Source organism: Chenopodium album, chromosome 8 (genome assembly GCF_948465745.1).
Source record: "Chenopodium album chromosome 8, dcCheAlbu1.1, whole genome shotgun sequence".
Lineage (NCBI taxonomy): Eukaryota > Viridiplantae > Streptophyta > Magnoliopsida > Caryophyllales > Amaranthaceae > Chenopodium > Chenopodium album.
In genome coordinates, this window is record NC_137841.1 from 25093467 (window position 1) to 25113263 (window position 19797).

The 19797-nt window shown below is 30.8% G+C and overlaps 1 protein-coding gene and 1 long non-coding RNA gene across 4 annotated transcripts; one reads left to right on the plus strand and one right to left on the minus strand.

Moving 5' to 3' along the window:
• Window positions 1-1343: 1343 nt before the first annotated feature.
• On the minus strand, window positions 1344-6418 carry LOC145555948 (UPF0496 protein At3g19330-like). 3 transcript variants are annotated; one of them, XM_081617657.1, is made up of 3 exons: window positions 6321-6418; window positions 2751-2907; window positions 1344-2597 (listed from the first exon to the last, which is right to left on the minus strand). In XM_081617657.1, exons 2-3 carry the CDS (start codon window positions 2830-2832, stop codon window positions 1558-1560), a joined length of 1122 nt encoding a protein of 373 aa, XP_081473783.1. In that variant the 5' UTR covers window positions 2833-2907; window positions 6321-6418; the 3' UTR covers window positions 1344-1557. The 3 variants fall into 3 exon arrangements, with proteins under 3 accessions (XP_081473783.1, XP_081473781.1, XP_081473782.1); XM_081617655.1 differs by having other exon boundaries at window positions 1344-2600; XM_081617656.1 differs by lacking the exon at window positions 6321-6418 and adding an exon at window positions 4823-4968 and having other exon boundaries at window positions 1344-2600.
• Window positions 6419-14684: 8266 nt separating this feature from the next.
• On the plus strand, window positions 14685-17223 carry LOC145555949 (uncharacterized). Its single transcript, XR_014091634.1, has 2 exons — window positions 14685-14869; window positions 16961-17223. It is a non-coding gene; the product is annotated as an uncharacterized LOC145555949 (long non-coding RNA).
• The last annotated feature ends 2574 nt before the right edge of the window (window positions 17224-19797 follow it).

Genomic DNA, 19797 nt, shown 5'->3' on the forward strand with positions numbered 1-19797 from the left:
TACCAAACTTTGATTGGTTTGTAAATTCTAATCAATAACAAAATACTGAACAGATACCAAGAATGACACGTGTCACTTTTTGGTGTTGTTTTTTCCGTCCAATTTTTTTTCTTTTTTAATTCACTTCCAAAAAAAAAAAAAAATCACTTTTTATATTATTGTGATTCACTTTCTTAAAAAATATTACCAAATCATATAATTATAATATTTACTTTCTAAATAAATATTCACATATTCTCCAAATACTAGACTCAGTATTTTATAAAATATTTATTTTCATATGTTTTACTTTTTGATTCGGAACTCAATTCTGGTTATAAATTAAGATTCAAACTTTTTCAATTCCATTTAAAAATATGAGGATTTATTTTTGGTAGATTTTAAATTAACACTATAATTTGTTATAAAATTTTGTATTTGGTAGATTTTAAATTAACACTATAATTTGTTATAAAATTTTGTAAAAATCGTGCGTTAATCAAGAGTATTAAATAATAATGAAGTTATGAAGGTTAAAGTGATGTATTTGAATAATGCAAAGTTAATATTATAGCTAATCTTATGGATAAAATTAATAGCACTAATCGCTTTCTTTAAAAAAATAAAATAAAAAAAAAATAAAAAAAATTCTTATGATGAAACAATAACGAAGGTCAAATGGTGCAAAAATTAATATCCGACATTTATTTTGAAATAAATTAAGAAATCTAGTTATTTACAACTCCATCACTCCATGTAATTCACTTGAGTTACTTTCTACATTTTTAATAGGTGCATCAATTTTGACTTTGTGCAATATCTATATATTTTGTTTGTTTCACTAAAAATTACATTAGATATTTAGGCTATGTTTTGTAAATGGCTTTTTAGTGGGTTTTTTTTATTGGTCGGTGATTTTTAGCTTTTTTTTTATGAAGTCAAACAACCAAAAACATTTTTGGTTAATAGTTTTTTTTTTTTTTTTTTTTTTTTTTTTTTTTTTTTTTTTTGGTAGAAAAAACTGGCTTTTAAGCCAAAATAAAAAGACTTTTGGCTTTTGCAATAGTATAATATTAATAACTTGTGTTCTTACACCAACCAACAACACATTTGGTTCAGTACAAATAACCAGTCAATAATTTGTCTAAGTTGAGCAACCAACAACCAATGGCTAACAAAGCCTCAAAATAGGGAGAGATTGTTATATTACTTATATACCAGGGTGCACAGTGCACCAAAGATATTGTTTGTTTATTTTAATGATTATTGCTCATTTAATCATCATATGAGAAAAAAAAAATACCTTGTACATGCACCCGAGCATATAATTTTTCTTATAATAGGATAATCGACAATAAACAAAATACTTTCTGAAAATTTTTACTAAAAAAAATGTTCCAGTATGTTGTAAACTTGTAATTATATTATTGTACACTTAATCAGTTAAGATTGTTACTATGAACATGGAGTATTGAAAACTTAAAAAATAATGACATTTTTTATGGATCCCAAAAAGGGCATTTTTGTAATAAAAGTAAATAAATAAATAAAATTAAACTACCTGAACCCTAATCAAGACTACATCTGATAAAGAGGTATCCCTTGGAGAAGGAGTGATCTGGTTTTGTTGATTGCAGAAAAGCAGAGGCAAATTTTCTCCTCAAGATCAGTAAACTGGTCGAATAAACTTACACGGTTCTTCCTTAGCTGCTTCACCACTTCATATGTAAGGTACTTATCCCTACCCCAGTCCAACCCACGGCGAATCAAAAGCCTATCCCCCTCAATTTCAGTATGTAGCAGTGAGACAAGGCGATCAATGGTGTCTAAAGAATGATGCAGCACAAAAGCACTCATGGCTGCAGCATCAAGCTGTGTCATATTTGCTTCTTCCCTCTTTGTAATTTTCGAGGGGAACATTATTGGGCAGCCGGAAAAGCCTACCAGGGCGACCAATGCATGAGCACCAATGGCAATGGCTGCTATAGTAACTCCAACAGCTGCCCCAATTAAACATACTGCTGATGTGGTGGTGCCACAGCGTACACGACGAACCCTGCCACGGGACTTCTCAAGGCGTTGGTCTACCTGTTGCTTGAGCTGGAAAAAGCAAAGTCGCATGTCTTGAAAGTTGTTGGAATCAGGGCATGGGAAAGGGTTCCCTTTCTGTTCAAACTGAAGTAAAACATCAAAGGCGTGATTGCATTGTAATTCAGTCATAGATTCTGTGTCAGTAGGTAGGATGTCAACAAAGTCATGTACATGGGCATACAGGGAGCGGGCATGATGAATATTACGGTGGAGGAGGAGGAGAAGCTGGCATGTTTGCTCACTGTGTTCAAAGTAAGCAGTGACGAGTTGAGTAAAAGTGGTGGCTGGGGCATGCTGTAGCACCTCATCGACAGCCTCACGATCAGGCTGGAGGACCTGAGACAACAAAAGCTGTGGTTGATGGTCAGTTTCATTGTTCTGATAGTGCTCAACTACATGAATCCTGGACCATATCTCGTTGTAGGAACTCGTCTGAACTGCAAGTGCATACTCTTGTGAGAGATTGACAGTAGGTGAAGGTACAGCACTTGTTCCAGATGTAGTAGGTGTTCCCTGTGACGAATTCCCTGCTATAGACACCAATATGTTTGTAGCCTTTAGACAAGCCCAAAAGAAAAGATGTATGCAAATACAAATGACATCCCTACACCACCGACACACAAACTACTATGAAAATTTCATTTAACAAAAATTAATAAAATTTTTGTAAAGTTATCTACCTTCACCTGGATGATGCGTAGGGCTAGTTACTGTGGTTCCAGAAGATGAGGTCAATGGTTTCAAGGGCAAGCAACCCAGCATATCTTGCAGTTTTATCTACAAAGAAGTAAGCACTCCCCTTTTGACTACCAAATAGTTCAAACATTGAGGTTCACACTGCAAAGCAAAACTTCAGCCGTTAGAAAGGCAATCTACTAAAATTGTTATCAAAAGGCATCAACTTTGAAATATTACTAAACTAGCTTTGAAATATATGTGATTTGAAATACAGTTCTTTGAAATGGTATGAAAATATTAAAATGTTAAGATTACATAGACAAAATCTACTAAACATACATATTAATCTTCATAATCATCCCTAATCATTTATTGTAAAACTTCTGAAACTCTACACTATAATTACCACTCAAGCCTTGTTTCTCTCTGTTAAAGTTGATTATCATGGAAATATCAAACTAAGGTACTGTTCTTAATAACTTGAAAATACAAAATTTTTAGGTCGTAAGCTCAGATCTAGGTTAATAAATTTGTATCAGTTCAATACCAGGCTCTCAAGTCCAATGGGTCAAAATGCTCCTTGAATGTAAGTGTTTTGTACGAGCAATAAATTTTTGGTCAACAGAAAGACCTACTTAAACAAATTACATCAAGCAGAGCATATTGATATCAGAATTATAAATTACAAAACAAAGGGAAAAGTGTCCTGAAAAGAGAACGAGACTCATAACTGAAAATATAATCCAGGAAGTAATCAAATGATGTAGGACAGTAGGACACACTACAAAGACCACATTGGTATTAAATGGATCCATCATATAAGAACAAATTAAAAAAATTTGGATAGGAAGAGTCTCAGATGTTTCTTAGCAAGTCTTTACCACCAATTACACCCTTCCAGTGACTTTCTATCTCAAAAATGAGCCAGTAGCTTAGACATGGCTTGCAGTTGTTTACACCTCAATCTCAATGCAGGAACAATTGATAATATTTGTAGTTTCTTGACAAGTTGGTGAGTGCAAAGTTACCAATTAACGGAGACTAACACTTTGTTTGGATTGAAGGAAGTGCAGGGAAAGGAAGGGAAGGGAATGGGAGGGAGGGATTATCTTTCATTAGGATAACAAATGAGGAAGGAAGGGAATTGGAGGAAAGAGAAATGGAGTGATTAAATTTTAAGAAATTGATCTCTTCAACAATGGAGAGAGTTGAAAGGATAACTCATCATTCTCCCCTCCCCCCCCCCCCCCCCCCTCTCACCTCCCTCCCCTTCTTTTCTTTCCCATTGCTTTATCCAAGTTCCACATACACCATAAAGGAAGAACTGAAGCTGTAGAGGAAAAAACATATACTTCCTGACATGAAAATTCTAGAAATAAGAAAGATCTTTCAACATCTTCATATAGGTAGCCATAAATCATTAAGGGGCCGTTTGGTTCGAACTCAGGGGAATCGGAATGGAATGAACTGAACAAATAGAATGAAGGAAAAAAGGATTGGATTGACCCTGATTTAGTTTGATTGTTTGGTTGTGTCTAGCAAACGGAATGAATTGCTCATTGATTCCCTTTGTGACTGCGAGGGAATCAAATTATGAAATTTTAAAATCTTTTTTTATTTTATCCAACAGAAGTCATGAAAAAAATTGTAGTATCTAACAGAAATCAAGTCTCCCAAAATGAGAAAACATTGGCATATATAAAATTGGAAAAAATTGAACATTGTTTTTTTTTTTTTTGGGTAATTGATTTTTTTTTTTTGGTATGTTTTTTTTTTTTTTTTGGTTTTTGATAGACAGCCAACATTAAAGGGGAAAAAAAAAAGGTAAAATTATGAACTATTCGTCCATCCAAAAAAAAAAAAAAAGAAAAAAAAAACCTTGAACAAATGTATGTCAATGACTTTCAATTACACACAATAATTCAACAAAGTTAGGAATAAAGTGTAGTTTCCTTAACAATTCATGAAAAAAGAAAAAAAAAAAAAAAAAAGGCTTGATTAAGGTATAAAACATGAATTCCAAACAACAAGAACATGAAGAACGATGGTCTGATATTGTTGCCGGTGGTCATACCTCGTCAGAGTCGGAGATTGTCGCCGGTGCACGTAGTCCGGTGGTTGCCGTGGCGGCCGGAGCTTCAGTGAGCGTGACAGCTATTTGGGTTTTTTGGGGTTTGAGAGGAGAGAGAGTGTGATGGGTAATGAAGTGTGGAATGAAAATGGAAAAGTCTAGGGGGGGGTGGGGAATCAGTGTAGAACATATTTGGGTAAACTCAAAGAAAGTAACAAACAAACAACAACAAAGGGAATGAGCCATGTTCATTCCCTTTCCCTTTGATTATTACCCCAAACCAAACGCCCCCTAAATTTCATATGTAACCTAAATAATCTACCATGCTTTAGAACAGAAATCCCAATCGTCTCTTATTCTATATCTCTTCAAAACCAAATCTACCCAAAAATCCTATCTAATTTTCTAATAAAGAATCTTCCACTTGCAACAAAGACAAGATTGACACTCCCACTAAGCCTATGACAAAACTATTGCCTACATACCATCATAAGAACCCACAAACAATGGTTCATCATTAAGCCAATAACATTTTGAGAAGATGCCCAAAAAAAAAACACCTGGTCGACTCTTCATTTTACCTCAAGTGCCCGGTGAGAACCTTAATACTCCTGCCGGGGTACAGAGTACAAACCTTTCGACTCTTCATTTTACACCAACACTAGAAGCTTATTTATTTATTTATAAAATAGCCGATCCTAAAGCTTGGATACATACCCTTGTCCAATATGGATTCTTGAGTCCGAATAATATAGAAATCCATGACAAAATCAAACCGAACTACCTTACATTTTACAAAATTTTCAAAAGGACTAGACAATACCATTTCTTTAACTTGCCATTAAAAATTTAAGGTTCCAAAAGTATATATATTCTCAAAGTTCAAATCCAAGTGAGATATTGGAGCACACTTATGTTTCAGATGATCACAGTTCTAGAGATTCATTTCCATAATAGGATAAACGAAACATCGAGAAGTATTAATACCGAATCTTAACCAATACTGAAAAATATTGATACAAAAACTAATCTACTAGTTCCCAGTTTCCTAAACCAAAGAACAATGTATACCTCAACCTCATTGGCAAGTATAGCAACAACTCGAAACGCGATTCGATAAAAATTAATCAACTATTTAACTCAAAATTTCAATCAGAAATTGAAATTGAGAGTTCAAGCACACATATAATGATCCAAAACTACTCTTACAGCTCAAAATTCAGAAAATGCACAAAATCCATACTCTTTTAACTTCTAGCAACATGCAAATGTATTAAAAACCCCTAATTTGAAAATCAAAGTATGAAAAGACATAAAATCTCAACAAACAATCAGATTAAACCCTAAAAATTCAAAACAAAATTACGAAAACAATTTATTTTCACAAATGAAATGAAATTTATAGTAGAGTCAACTAATTGCTAGAATATTGGGAAAAGCAAATATGAGAACAAAGAAATTAGGGGAAATTGAAGGAAAAAAATAAATAAATAAAACCAACCTGAAATTGCAGAAGTAAAGAAGTCGAAGACGTTAAACTTGCAGAGGAAGAGAGAGAGGGAGAGTTGCTGAAGTGATTGAGTCAGAGAGAGTTTCAGCAGCTCACAATAGTGACTGTCAACGCGGTGCATTTCGTTGGCTTTTATATTGCATCCTTCTACACTTTTTTTTTTTTTTTTTTTTTTTTTTTTTTTTTAATTTTATTTTTTATTTTATTTTTTTTTTATTTATTTATTTATTTTATTATTATTATTATTATTATTATTATTATTATTATTATTATTATTATTATTATTATTATTATTATTATTATTATTATTATTATTATCTCAAAAACAAAAGTCATACAACCTACAATAAATTAGTGGGAAACCGAGATACAATCTGGGCCCCCACTCCTCTAGCTATTGCAAATCCTACCCTAGTGAAGATATGAGCTGCAGCACGAGCCCCAATGTCTTGCGTCATCGAGATCCTCTGAATCCGCTTCAGTAACGCAACAGCCTCTTTCTCTAATTCCCCAAGTGAAGAAAAGGAGAAGGGAATGAAACCATATCCAATCGCCTGACATCGAGCTTCATACTTAACCCGCTTCCGATGAGCTGCACCAGCCACAACCCGCCCAGGAATGAAGTCAGATAGCCCTGACTGTGTCAAAGGAGAAGATCCTGTCAAATCAACACAGACATCGCGACCACGATTCCATGAATAAAGTAACACATCCGCGGGTCTGAGGGCCTCGTCGTTCCCTCCGGCCAACCCAATGTCAACCTCTTTTCTCGCTGAAATCCCAGAACGATAGCAAACATCAACAAGGGTATCCCGAACAACATTATGCCGATGTTTAATACCCACAATACCAGCACAAGACACTGCGTGATCACCGAAAATATCTCCAGCAAAAACCCTCGAACAAGCAGAGCACAACGTCGAGATAGAGAACAATGGAACACCCAACCGATAGGACAACACACAGCGATAAGTCTTGGCGTTCATCGTCTGACCCAACCTTGAAATAGGAACCGCCCGAAGCCAAGCAGAGGTGTGATCACCTTGCTGTGATTTCCATAATGCTGATTGTCGAGGAGTTAAAGAATAAGCAGATTCTGCAGAAGCGGTATTATTATTATTATTATTATTATTATTATTATTATTATTATTATTATTATTATTATTATTATTATTATTATTATTATTATTATTACTACTACTACTACTACTACTACTATTATTATTTATTTATTTATTTATTTATAACTCCATAGTTTATAGGAAAATTTAACAAAAATAAGGCATGTTCTTTTGAGCTTCTGGGCAGAGCAGATTAAATTTCAGCAGACTAGAGCAGATTTCAAGATAGCCGAGCCGAGCAGAGCAGAGCCGAGCAAATTTCAACATTATTATTAATACTATTATTAATTTTATTATTATTAATTTTGTTGTTGTTGTTGTTGTTATTGTTGTTGTTGTTGTTGTTGTTGTTGTTGTTGTTGTTGTTGTTGTTGTTGTTGTTGTTGTTGTTGTTGTTGTTGTTGTTGTTGTTGTTGTTATTATTATTATTATTATTATTATTATTATTATTATTATTATTATTATTATTATTATTATTATTATTATTATTATTATTATTATTATTATTATTATTATTATTATTAATTATTATTATTAATTATTGTCATAATTAATAATAATTATTATTATTAATTATTAAAATTATTATTATTAATTAATAATAATAATTATTATTATTAATTAATAATAATTATTATTATTATTAATTATTAAAATTATTATTATTAAGTACTATTATTAATATTAATATTAATAATAATATTTATTATTATTATTATCATTAATAATTATTATAAATAATAAATAATAATTATAACTATTATTATTAATAATTATTAAAATTATTATCATTATTATTAATTATTATTAAAATTATTATTATTATACTTAAAATTATTATTATTATTATTATTATTATTATTATTATTATTATTATTAATTATTAAAATTATTATTATTACTACCTCCGGTACACATTAATGCAACTTTGGAGCTCTCACGAAACCCAAGATAAAATTTCATAATAGTTAATTAATGAATTAAAGATTATGCATTTAAGGGTAGGAGAGAGTGTGGAGATAATTAACCACTACCACCAACAGCAGTCACCCCACTAGGCTAGCACCATAGTCAAACCGCAGCCTCATTGGCACCACCTCCACCCACCCCATAACCACCGCAAAACCTTTGTACTCACTCAAAACCACCACAAAACCACCACCACTCACCCAGAACCATCGTAAAACCATCGTACTCGCCAAGATCACCAAAAAAACCACCCCAGAACCACCGCAAAAACACCATACTCACCCAGAACCACCGCAAAACCCACCACCACTCACATAGAACCACCTGAAAAACCACCCTGCTCACTCAAAAGCACTGCAAAACCAGCATGATCACCCAGATCCGCCCCTTAACCAACCCGAAATCACCCCCCCCCACTCACTCCAAAACACTAGAAATCATCAACCACCACTCCAACCCACCCCTTACTCACCCTAACCACCCTGAACCCACACCACCACAAACCCAACCAAGTCCCGTCGAATCCACCTCAAAACCCCCAAAACCAATCAAAACGTTCCACCACTAACCTCAATCTACTCAAACCTACCCTAAAAACCTCTTAAACCACCCAATACAAGCCCAACCACCCCTAGTTCATGAGATCAAGATTTGATTGAAGCTTTGATTAAGAGAAGAAGAAAGAGAAAAAGGATCTGCGCGATAGAGAACGATAGCACGCGTGACCCCTGGTGGTCGGTGACGTTGAATGTGGTGGTCGCCGGTGACGTTGAAGGTTAAAATTATTATTATTATTATTATTATTATTATTATTATTATTATTATTATTATTATTAATTGTTAAAATTATTTTTAATATTAATAATTATTAAAATTGTTATTATTATTATTATTATTATTATTAATCGTTAAAATTATTCAAAATAATAAATTATTATTATCAATACAATATTAATTATTATTATTGAATATTAATTATTATTGTTGTTATTATTAATTATTATTTGAAAATTAAGCAAAGCAGAGCAGAGTCGAGCAGAGCAGAGCAGATTACTTTTGAGCATAGCAGAGCAGAGCATATTTGATTTGAGCATAGCAGGGCTCAGCAGAGCAGAGTAGAGCAAAGTAGAGCAGAGCAGAGCAGCTCTAAAGAACGGGGCCTAATCCAACCTTTGCTTCATTCTCCCAAAATAATTCAACCTTTCGATTAACCTAGAATAATCCTAACTTAAATACTTATTATCTTCTAGTGAACCTTTTTGACCGGTTACCTGAACTTCAAGTAACTTTTTTTTTCTTACTTCTTTTTCCCTCCTTGCTTCTCTCTTCAACTCCATCACCTCCTTGAACCTTCTGCCATCGCCACCACCACCTCAGCCACCACTTACCCCAGCTCCACCCCTAGTTACCCAGTCCCGAAACCACTCACCTCACCAAACGGTGCCACAGTGTTGTTGGACTAAGTGGTGGAAGGGATTGGAGAAAAGGCCATTGAGATGAGGAAGAAAGGAGAAAGTGACCCGTGGATTGCAACCGGCTATAATGAGTTAGGTGACCTGCTAGGGTTGTTGTGAGAGAATAAATAGCAAACTTAGAATTATTCTAGGTTAATCAAAAGGTTGGATTATTTTGGGAGAAGGAGACAAAGGTTGGATTAGAGTATGATCTTTACAAGATTCGAACATGCAACCTCAAACTCTTATATTAAATGTTTCACCAATAAGCCATGACATATTTTATGTATTCTTTGTCAAACAATATTTATATATCTAGTGTTGAAAAGGCTTTTCGTATCGATTTTTAGGATTTAGTAGCGATTGTAAATGATACGATTTCTCAAAATTATATAAATGTGTAAAAATAGTGTGGATATGTATTATTATGTTTTCCGTATCGATTTTATATGGGAAAACCATGGCGATTGTAAAAATGATACGACATCCTTAATCAATTCACAAACATACTTGCATATTGTGGCGAATGTACAATCGCTACGAAATAATCGCTACGAAAAGAGATTTTTCTTGTAGTGATAAGAAAGCCACCAAAATCTTGACAATTATTTTTTAAAACCCTCAAAATTTTGATAGTGTTATTTCAAAATTATTATTAAATAATATTTAATTGATTTGCATGTTTCAATAATACCTAGTGTGTTTTTCTTTAAACAAATTTTTTTTGAGCTTTGGTCATATGGAGTTTTAAAATGTGAAATGTTCGTTGTAACTAAAAACTTAATAAAGTAAGTCCTTCACTTATTTATACTTTTCCTCTTAAATTATCTCCATGATTAATATCATCGATTTCCCTTGATTTTAGGATTTTTAAGTTCTTTATACCTCTTGATAACATCTGCTCAAATATCACTTTTTGATATGAATCCCATTCAAATTCCACAATGTATGTTGTTTATGTGCCATCAAACAATGTAAATTTCAAAACTAATAAACCTTAACAATTGTTGCAATTAAATGACGACAAGATTGTAAATAAGAAGAGTAACCCCGAAGGAGTAAAAATAGACAGTCTCTTCGTAATAAAAAGTCTCTTCGTACATACAGTTTTATCTTTTTAAATAATAATAATAATAATAATAATAATAATAATAATAATAATAATAATAATAATAATCATAATAATAATAATAATAATAATAATAATAATAATAATAATAATAATAATAATAATAATAATAATAATAATAATAATAATAATAATAATAATAATAACAACAACAACATATTAAGTATAAAGCATTAGAATTTTTTTATTAAAAAAAAAGCATTACAAGTTTTTTGTTTAAAAACTTTAAATTAATTGATGATAGGTTTAATTAAAAAAAAACATTAAATATATTAATGAGAGCAAACATATTAACGAGGGTAAAAAAGTAAATACACATATTTGTACATATTTTTGAGGGTATAGTTGGTAGAACATTATTCCTAAGAGTTTCTTCTACTTTGTATAAGGTAGGGATAAAGTAGGGATGGAGAAGAAGTAATTTTATTTTTAAAAATTATTCCCTCCATTTTTCTTTAAATTCCATAATATTATTTCTTAAAATTTTAAGTAATGTTTGGTTCATTAAATTTAAAATGATTGGTGCGAAATATCATAGTAGAAGGTTTAAAAATTATTCTCTTTAATAAGAGGGAAGTAAGAGACAAGGAGAGTGTAAATAACAAATTAATTGGGTGTACATAAGAAAAAGAAGAGGTCAATGCCTAAAAATCATAGTCAACGCCAGAATAGTATGCACAAGTTTCATCTTACAAAAATAATACTACCTCCATTTTATATTATTTGCAACGATTTGACATAAAGTAGAGAAGAGAAATGTTTAATCGTTGCAGATAATATTAAACGGAGGTAGTACAAGTTGGTGGTTTTTGTTTGCCAAAATGCTTTAAAAGGTTTTTTTTTTCTTTTCGCAAAATGGTGCTTTTATAAGAATTTTTATGACAAATTTTCCTTGTTTAATTTCCTTATCTATTACTGAGTAATCGTATTTTAACAATTATAATAACCTTAATTTATTATTATGTGATTAACATTATTAAAATTAACCAAAAAAAAAAAAAAACAAAGGAAATATAAAAAAAAATATAAATAACATCATTTGTTCTATGTATATCTATAAACCATATAAAAGTTGAAACTTGCATGATATCCTCTTTACTGTGCTTAGGAACAATATTTTTTTGGCACTTTTACTTCACTGCCCCCAATAATAATAACTTGCCCAAAATGCCCTTCTGCCTTTTCTTCTAAGGGGTGGGGCTGAGTAAGCACGTTTAGTGCCAGGTGTTGCTGTGAGGTTTGCATGTTTTTTTTACTTGCAATACTAAATTTTGGGTTCAGAATTTTTACAAAAATCCAATTGCCATTAATTACGGAGGGAGGTTTCCCCAGGAGAACGAAGGTGGTTGCTGCCATGATTGCTGCAATGGTGGTGGCTTGCAATTCTTTTTGCGTGAAAAACAACCCCAGGAATGGTGGCGGAGGCTCAGCTAATGTTGCGTGTTACCAGGTTTGTGTTTAGTGTAGTTGTGAAATTGAATTGAAATTAGGAGAGCGTTTTTAAAGAGAAAGTCGGGGAAAAAATCAGTCAAAAGGATCAAAATAAGCGTTAGGTGGGGCCCGTAGACGAAAATCCACCGAATTTTTGAAATGGGTGGTAATATGAGCATTTATTTAATTTAAGGGGTGGTAATTTAAAATACAAAATTAAACGGGTGGTTAGTTCAAAAATGGTTACATTTTTGGGTGGTAATTTAAAATTTTCCTTTTTAAAAATTTTACGTTTGCTTGTGATTCAACCATTTACAATGTCTTTGCTTTCTTAGATACACTTACACTACTACAAAAATGATCTAAGGTAATAAATCATGGCATCACTTTCATGGCTAGAAACTTAACTAACTCATAAGTAACATTATTGTAACACTTTGACATTAAGTAACACTTGTTTGTAACAGTTTGATATTAGGTAACACTTAATTGTAACACTTTAATATTAAGTAACACTTTATTGTAACACTATTAAGAGTAAAAAAAACACCCTTTATAAAGAAAATTTGTCAAGTATTTTATGTATTAGAAATAAAAACATTCAAAAAAAATTAAAAATAAAAACACCCTTTATTATCTTTACTTTATACAATACTAGATATAAGCCCGTGCGATGCACGGTTCTAGTAAATATTTTTATTAATTTAATATTTTTTTATATGAAGATCATTCATTAGATATTTGGATAAAATTCCTAATATCATAAGATAGTTTTTTTTAAAAAATTTTAACACTAAAGTTATCTTTTGTAGGTTTATTTATTTTACGTGGCGCTTGAATTTAAAATTCCAAACCTTATTCTTTAATTTTGCTTAATTTTTTAATAAAAAATAAATGACAAATCATTTTATTTATTGGTTAAAATAAGTCCTTTGCAAATGTGTTTTTTTATATAATCGTTCTCTTTCAAAATGTTATTCTCATCTAGAATATTTTAACTACTAAAAAAAATAGGGGAATCTTCTAATTAAATTTGTCTCTATATATAAGGAAAAACATAGTGATATGAGATTTAGTTTTTTTCGTTTCGATGAGTACTTTATTAATATCTAATTTTTATAATATTTGTGCCTCAAAAAAACAATTTATAATATTTGATAGGGAGAGATTAAAGATATTTACGATCAAAGATTTAAATCTATATATGTAAAAAAGATAATTATTAGTTTTTTAAATAATTTAAATTTTAATTGTTCATTATTCGTTATTTTTACCTAGGCAAAATTCTTAAATCTTATTCGTCACTTTTTCTTAGGTGGCGAGTGAATTTTTTAATTCTAAAATAAATTATTAATCTAAAATTTCATTGGTCAAAATAATACCTTTTCTTATGTGGCGCACCGAATGCTCCCGAAAAATGCCTACTTTATTTAAGCCCGTGCAAGGTACGTTCTAGTAATTATTTTATTTAATTTAAAATTGTGTATATTTATGAAGATCATTCATTAGTTATATGGATAAAATTCCTAATATCATAATATACTTTTTTAATTTTAACACTAAAGTTATCTTTTGTTGTTTTATTTATTTTATGTGACGCACTGACGCTTGAATTTAAAATCTCAAACCTTATTCACTAATTTTGCTTATGTGACAATTTAAATTTTTAATTCAAAAAAGAAATGACAAATCTTGTTTTTTAATTGAGCAAAATAAGTCTTTTGCCTATGCGTTTATTTAATGTACTCGTTCTGTTTAAAATGTTAGTCTCATGTATAATCGTTTAACTATAAAATATTATGGGAAATTAGTCATATGAGATTTAGTTTTATTCGTTTGATGAGTACATTATTAAAATCAGACTTTTACAAAATTTTCTAGGGAGAGATTAAAGATATTTGAGATTAAAAATTTGCATCCATATATGTAAAAAAGATAATTATTACTTAGTTTTTTTTATTGTATTTTTAGAGAAGATAACTATTGGTTTTTAAAAGTAATTTAAATTTTAATTATTCACTATTCGTTGTTTTTACGTATGTGTTAAAATTCTTAAATCTTATTCGTCACTTTTGCTTAGGTGATGAGTAAATTTTTTAATTCTAAAATAAATTATTAATCTAATTTTTCATTGGACAAAATAATACCTTTTCTTATGTGGCGCGTCAAATGCTCCCGAAAAATGCCTACTTTATTTATATATATATATATTAGATTATTCATTTTTCCTCAAAAAACAATTACAGTATTATTCATTCAAGGAATTCTTTCATTCAATTCAATTAACCCACTCTTTTTCTTTCTCTTTCCTCGTAGCGAAGATGAAGAGTGACTTCCACCACCTTGCTCAAGCCGACGCCGGGCAGCTACCACCACCTCTACCTTAAGCTGAAACCGCACCACCACCACCAATTGGCACCATCGGCTCCTCTAATTGTATGTTCATTTCTTCTTTTTTTTTCGATTAAGGGTAATTTATTTGTTGAATTTATGATTTCGGGTTTTAATTTTGGTGATTTCGTTTTTTTTTCTTGATTTTACGGTACATATAAACCACATTTCTATGAAATTGGGGATTTTGTTTTTGTTTTTTGTTTTATTGAATTTTTTGCTTTGCAGTTACTTGTTTTTTTATTTCTTGCTGCTTGCTGCTATTTATTGTTTAGGATTAAGGTTCAAATTTTGGGTTTGTATTCAATTTGTTAGAATTAGGGTTCGAATTTTGGGGTTGGATTCAAATAGGAGGAAGATGATGATTCAAATGAGATCTTTGCCCTTTAGAGCAAATAGTGATTTATTTTCGTAAATTTGATTTTTGCTTGCTGGAGTAAGGATGTTGTGTATCAGCTATTATAGTGAAGTTTGAACAGACTTAACCCATTGCTGAAATCTTCTACTTGACATCTTGCATGTCTATGATGATACAACTTTTGATAAACAAAGTGCTCTCTTTGCTCTTGTTATTTCCAATACTGTACTTAAAAACATGTAAGTACATAGTCTAATTGTTCTGTCCTTGTGAATTTTCTCAGTAATCTACAATTGATGTACATGACATAGTGAGCAAATAGACCTCTATTGAAGATTGTATTTTAAGTGCAACATTGTTTCCTATATTTATTTATCTTTGTTTTTGCTATATCAGACCTTAATCAAGTATGCTTGTAGATTAATTGATGTATAGATTTTATAAGTAGTAATTACTATTTTATTCAATTATGATATTTGTGATACGTGATTAGTCAAGGGTAAGTTTATCTTATTTTTTAAAGTCAAGGGTAATCTAATTATCTATAATATTGTATGTTAACAATTTTTAGAATTCAACAATATCTTTTGTTAGTAACAGACATCCTGTGAAAATCTCAAAGCTGTTCTACGAGAAGATATTCAGAAGGTAATTGCTTTGTGAAGTACCTTTTCATTCCATGACCAACTTTGAAATTAATGTTTTATAACCATATTTTGCTTGCTAGATATGGGATTAGGTTCCTAAGCCACAACCCGCAAGCACATAAAGATACACCCATGAGTAAATTCTAAAAGATATTATGTGAACTTGTTGTGGAATGTTAATACAGATTCAATCTGCTTTTGATTTTCAATTTCTACCTGATGAACTATCTGCTAGTTAATATGCCATTCAAGATTCAACTAATTTCAATTTGTGGTGTTTACTCAAGATTATATTCAGAATCTGGCTCTTTTTCACTGCATTTTACAAAGTGAGTAACTTTAATGAACACTTGCCTTTTTTTTAGGTTCCGTGTTTGGTTTTTGTCTTGTACTAGGGCTAAAGTCTCATAATGCATTGATTGTTAAATGGAGTTCATTATAGTGAGATAATAACTGATATTTATTTTTCTTTGTTGTCTCTTTAGTAAGCTATTAGTGTTGCCCATTTTTTAGTTCTTTATAGTGTACGTGATAACATTTTGCTTTTCATGAATAGTGTTGATCTTTAATCCCTTCTTATGTACTCCGTAATTGCTTGTCAGGTTTGCTTGGACTAGAATTATAATGCATTTTTCATAGCTTTTTCCATTCCTACTGCTCTGAAATTTATCAGGCTAAAGTTGAACGATACTAATCTATTAGAGATAGTTGAGGTTAGCTCTCTAAACTAGCTGCCTCATATTTAGTAATTAGTATCCATTTTCAATACAGGCCTTTGCATCATAGTATGTTTACTGTCGTAAATAACTAAACCTCGATTTAGTAAATGTTAATGTTAATACAGGATAAATAACTCTTGGACATCCTTTGGGAGCTACATGGATGCATTTTTGCTTACTAGAGAGAAAATTCTTATTGAATAATGAGTTTGGCTTTGTTTGGGAAGAAATAAAAAAAATAATATATATCAGCTACAATCAGTTGTACTTTGTAAAATCTGGTTATCAGCAAATTTCTAAATTTGATTTTAGTGTGTGAAATAATCTATAAAATTTAGTTAGCGAACAAAAAGGCCTTGATGCACGATTAGTGTATTGTTGTTCTCAGTTCCTACTCTTGCTCTTTTTTCAGGTGCTCGAAGTGTAGCTACTTTACTCCATGAGATGAAACGTCGAGAAAGGGATTTCCATTTTGGAGTCATTTCCACGTGCCTCTGTTTTTTAGAGAGGTGATCATGCTAACGGATTAACTAGTAGTTGCGATGAGATGGGGCATAATAGCCCCTTGTCTTTAGGATTCCTAGTCTTTCTACTGTGAAAAAGAGTACACTTGTGTATTTGTATTTATACTAATGTAAAATATATTCATTCAATAAATTTATTTTCAATGTTAAATCAATTTGTTGTTATCGTTATTATTGTTATTATTATAAAATATAAAAAAACTTACAAAGTCAATCTATTTACTATTATCGTTGTTATTGTTATTATTATTGTTATTATTGTTATTATTCTTGTTATTCTTCTATTGTTATTGTTGTTGTTGTTGTTATTATTATTATTATTATTATTATTATTATTATTATTATTATTATTATTATTATTATTATTATTATTATTATTATTATTATTATTATTATTATTATTATTATTATTATTATTATTATTATTATACATCAGATTGAATGAAGTGTTACTAAATGTCGAAAGATGATTGAAAAATGTTACCTAATAATCAACAAGGTGATACATTTGTTCGCAAAAGTGATACACAATGTCGAAAAAAGTGTTACTATATGATTGAAAAATGTTACTAAAAATAAGTAAGTGGTACCTAAGAAATAAAAAGTAACACTTTATAATGATACCAATAATATAAAAAAGTGTTACATAAGAGAGTTTATAGTAACACTTTTTTAAGTGTTACCATACGTTGTCCAAAGTGTTACATAAGGCCTTAGGTAACATGGGCGGATGTATCACCCACTAAAGTGTTACCTATTATCTACAATAACACTTTTACCACTTTATGTAACACTTTTTGGGTGTTACTTGAGGTTAATTATGTACTAGTGTTAGTTTATGTGACCACATTTGGTTCTGTTTTTATATACATTGTTGTGGATATTTATTGAGTTACTATTCTATAAATTAATAGACTTCTTTGATTTGGAAATCGTTTCTTTTGGTGTATATGTACATTATCCCGTGTAATAATTGTTTATGTTGTTGAGATTGGAATAATGACATTCTTGCTGTTAATATATTAAGAAGTGTAGGTTGTGGATCAATAGGAATTTCACGAGACCTTCTTTTGTATGTTTTTGGCTTTATGACCTTTAGGCTTTATTCCCACCTTTTTTTTTGTCTTGGGGGAAGAAATCAGTTGTCTCTTTTCCTTTCTATTTTGTATTTTCACAAAGACTTACTGAAAAGGGGTGTTCGATGATTATTTATAGTCCTAAACGTGGTTATTCCTGTTATAGGTTATGGCTGTAGTATCACGGACAATCTTCATTCCTTTCCAACCTCTTTTGGAAAAGATAGTTACTTAGCTGATGTAGGGAATATTTCAAGCATTACCCCAAACTTGAACCCCACTGTGATCATACACTAAAGTACGATGGCGTCCAAAGGGAAAGAAGATAGAGCAAAAGAGTCGCCAACGAGTTTTAGGAACTTGTAAACCGTTCACAGGGTGAAGGTTACACCCCTTAACGATCAAGGAGATCGTCAACTCCAATAGGTCTGGAACCATGACTGGTAGTTCGGGAATGAAGGTACAAATCCAACCTAAAAGAGATTGAACCTGCCCTAATAATAGGCCTCTACTTTATTCTGATCGTATTCATGTGCGCTTTCTGACTAACATGCAATCAATAGGATTAATCCTAAACTTGTTTATCTATCTTGGTTAATATTAATGCACAAATAAAACTATTATTGGCGATCACTTGAATTATAATCATATTAACCCTAAACAAGATTATTAATTATCTTATTAAGCATGATTACAAGTACTAATTCCCTTTAAACATGCATAAAAGGTGTGATCAAGCAATAACAATAAATATAATATCAAGCAACATAATAATAATCATAACAATTATAATCATATCATAATAATAATAATAATAATAATGATAATAATAATCATCATAAAATAAACATATTTATCATAATCATGTTAAAGCATAATAATAGCAAGATCCTAGGTATGATACTAACAAGATTAATAACAAACCCTAGCATTTCACTAAATATCAAAGATCAAAACTTTAGCCATGATACTAACATGAATATTAGGAAAGAATATAGGAAGCATCACAGGAATCATAATAAGCATATTTGATATTATAACCTTTTCCCTAAACATAATACTAGGAACCATTGTTGTCATTCAAAACATCAAGCATCCTAACATGATACTAGGAATCATAATAACAACCTAGACATAATTTCTATATCATAATATCAATGCAAACAATTAAAGCACTTACTTGGATGCCTCGTACCTCTTTCTAATAACAAAATACACACGTGAGTAACTTCAAGGAAAATAATGAACAAACAATTAAATTAAATAATTGAAAGAGAGATTTGAGACCAAACCCTCAGAAATATTAAAACCTTTCACGTCTAGAACGAATGCAACTTCGAACTTGACTAGGTGTTTCTTGATCTTGTGAATGCGGAATTTTGTATGCAAAAGCTAGTTTAGAAAAGAGAGAGAGAGTAATCAAGAGATTCTTGATGAGAATTGGTAAGAAGAATTAGATGAGAAGGATTGATGAGAATTGATGATTGAAAAAGGGGAGATATGACCTCTATTTATAGAGAAAAAAGAGGGTCGAAGAATAAGAAGAGAATCCGAATTCGAATCGAAATAATACTCGATGGACAACAGTTTTTGCGGATTTTGTTTTTATCATATCTTTTGATCCAGAAGTCCAAATAAGGAATATAATA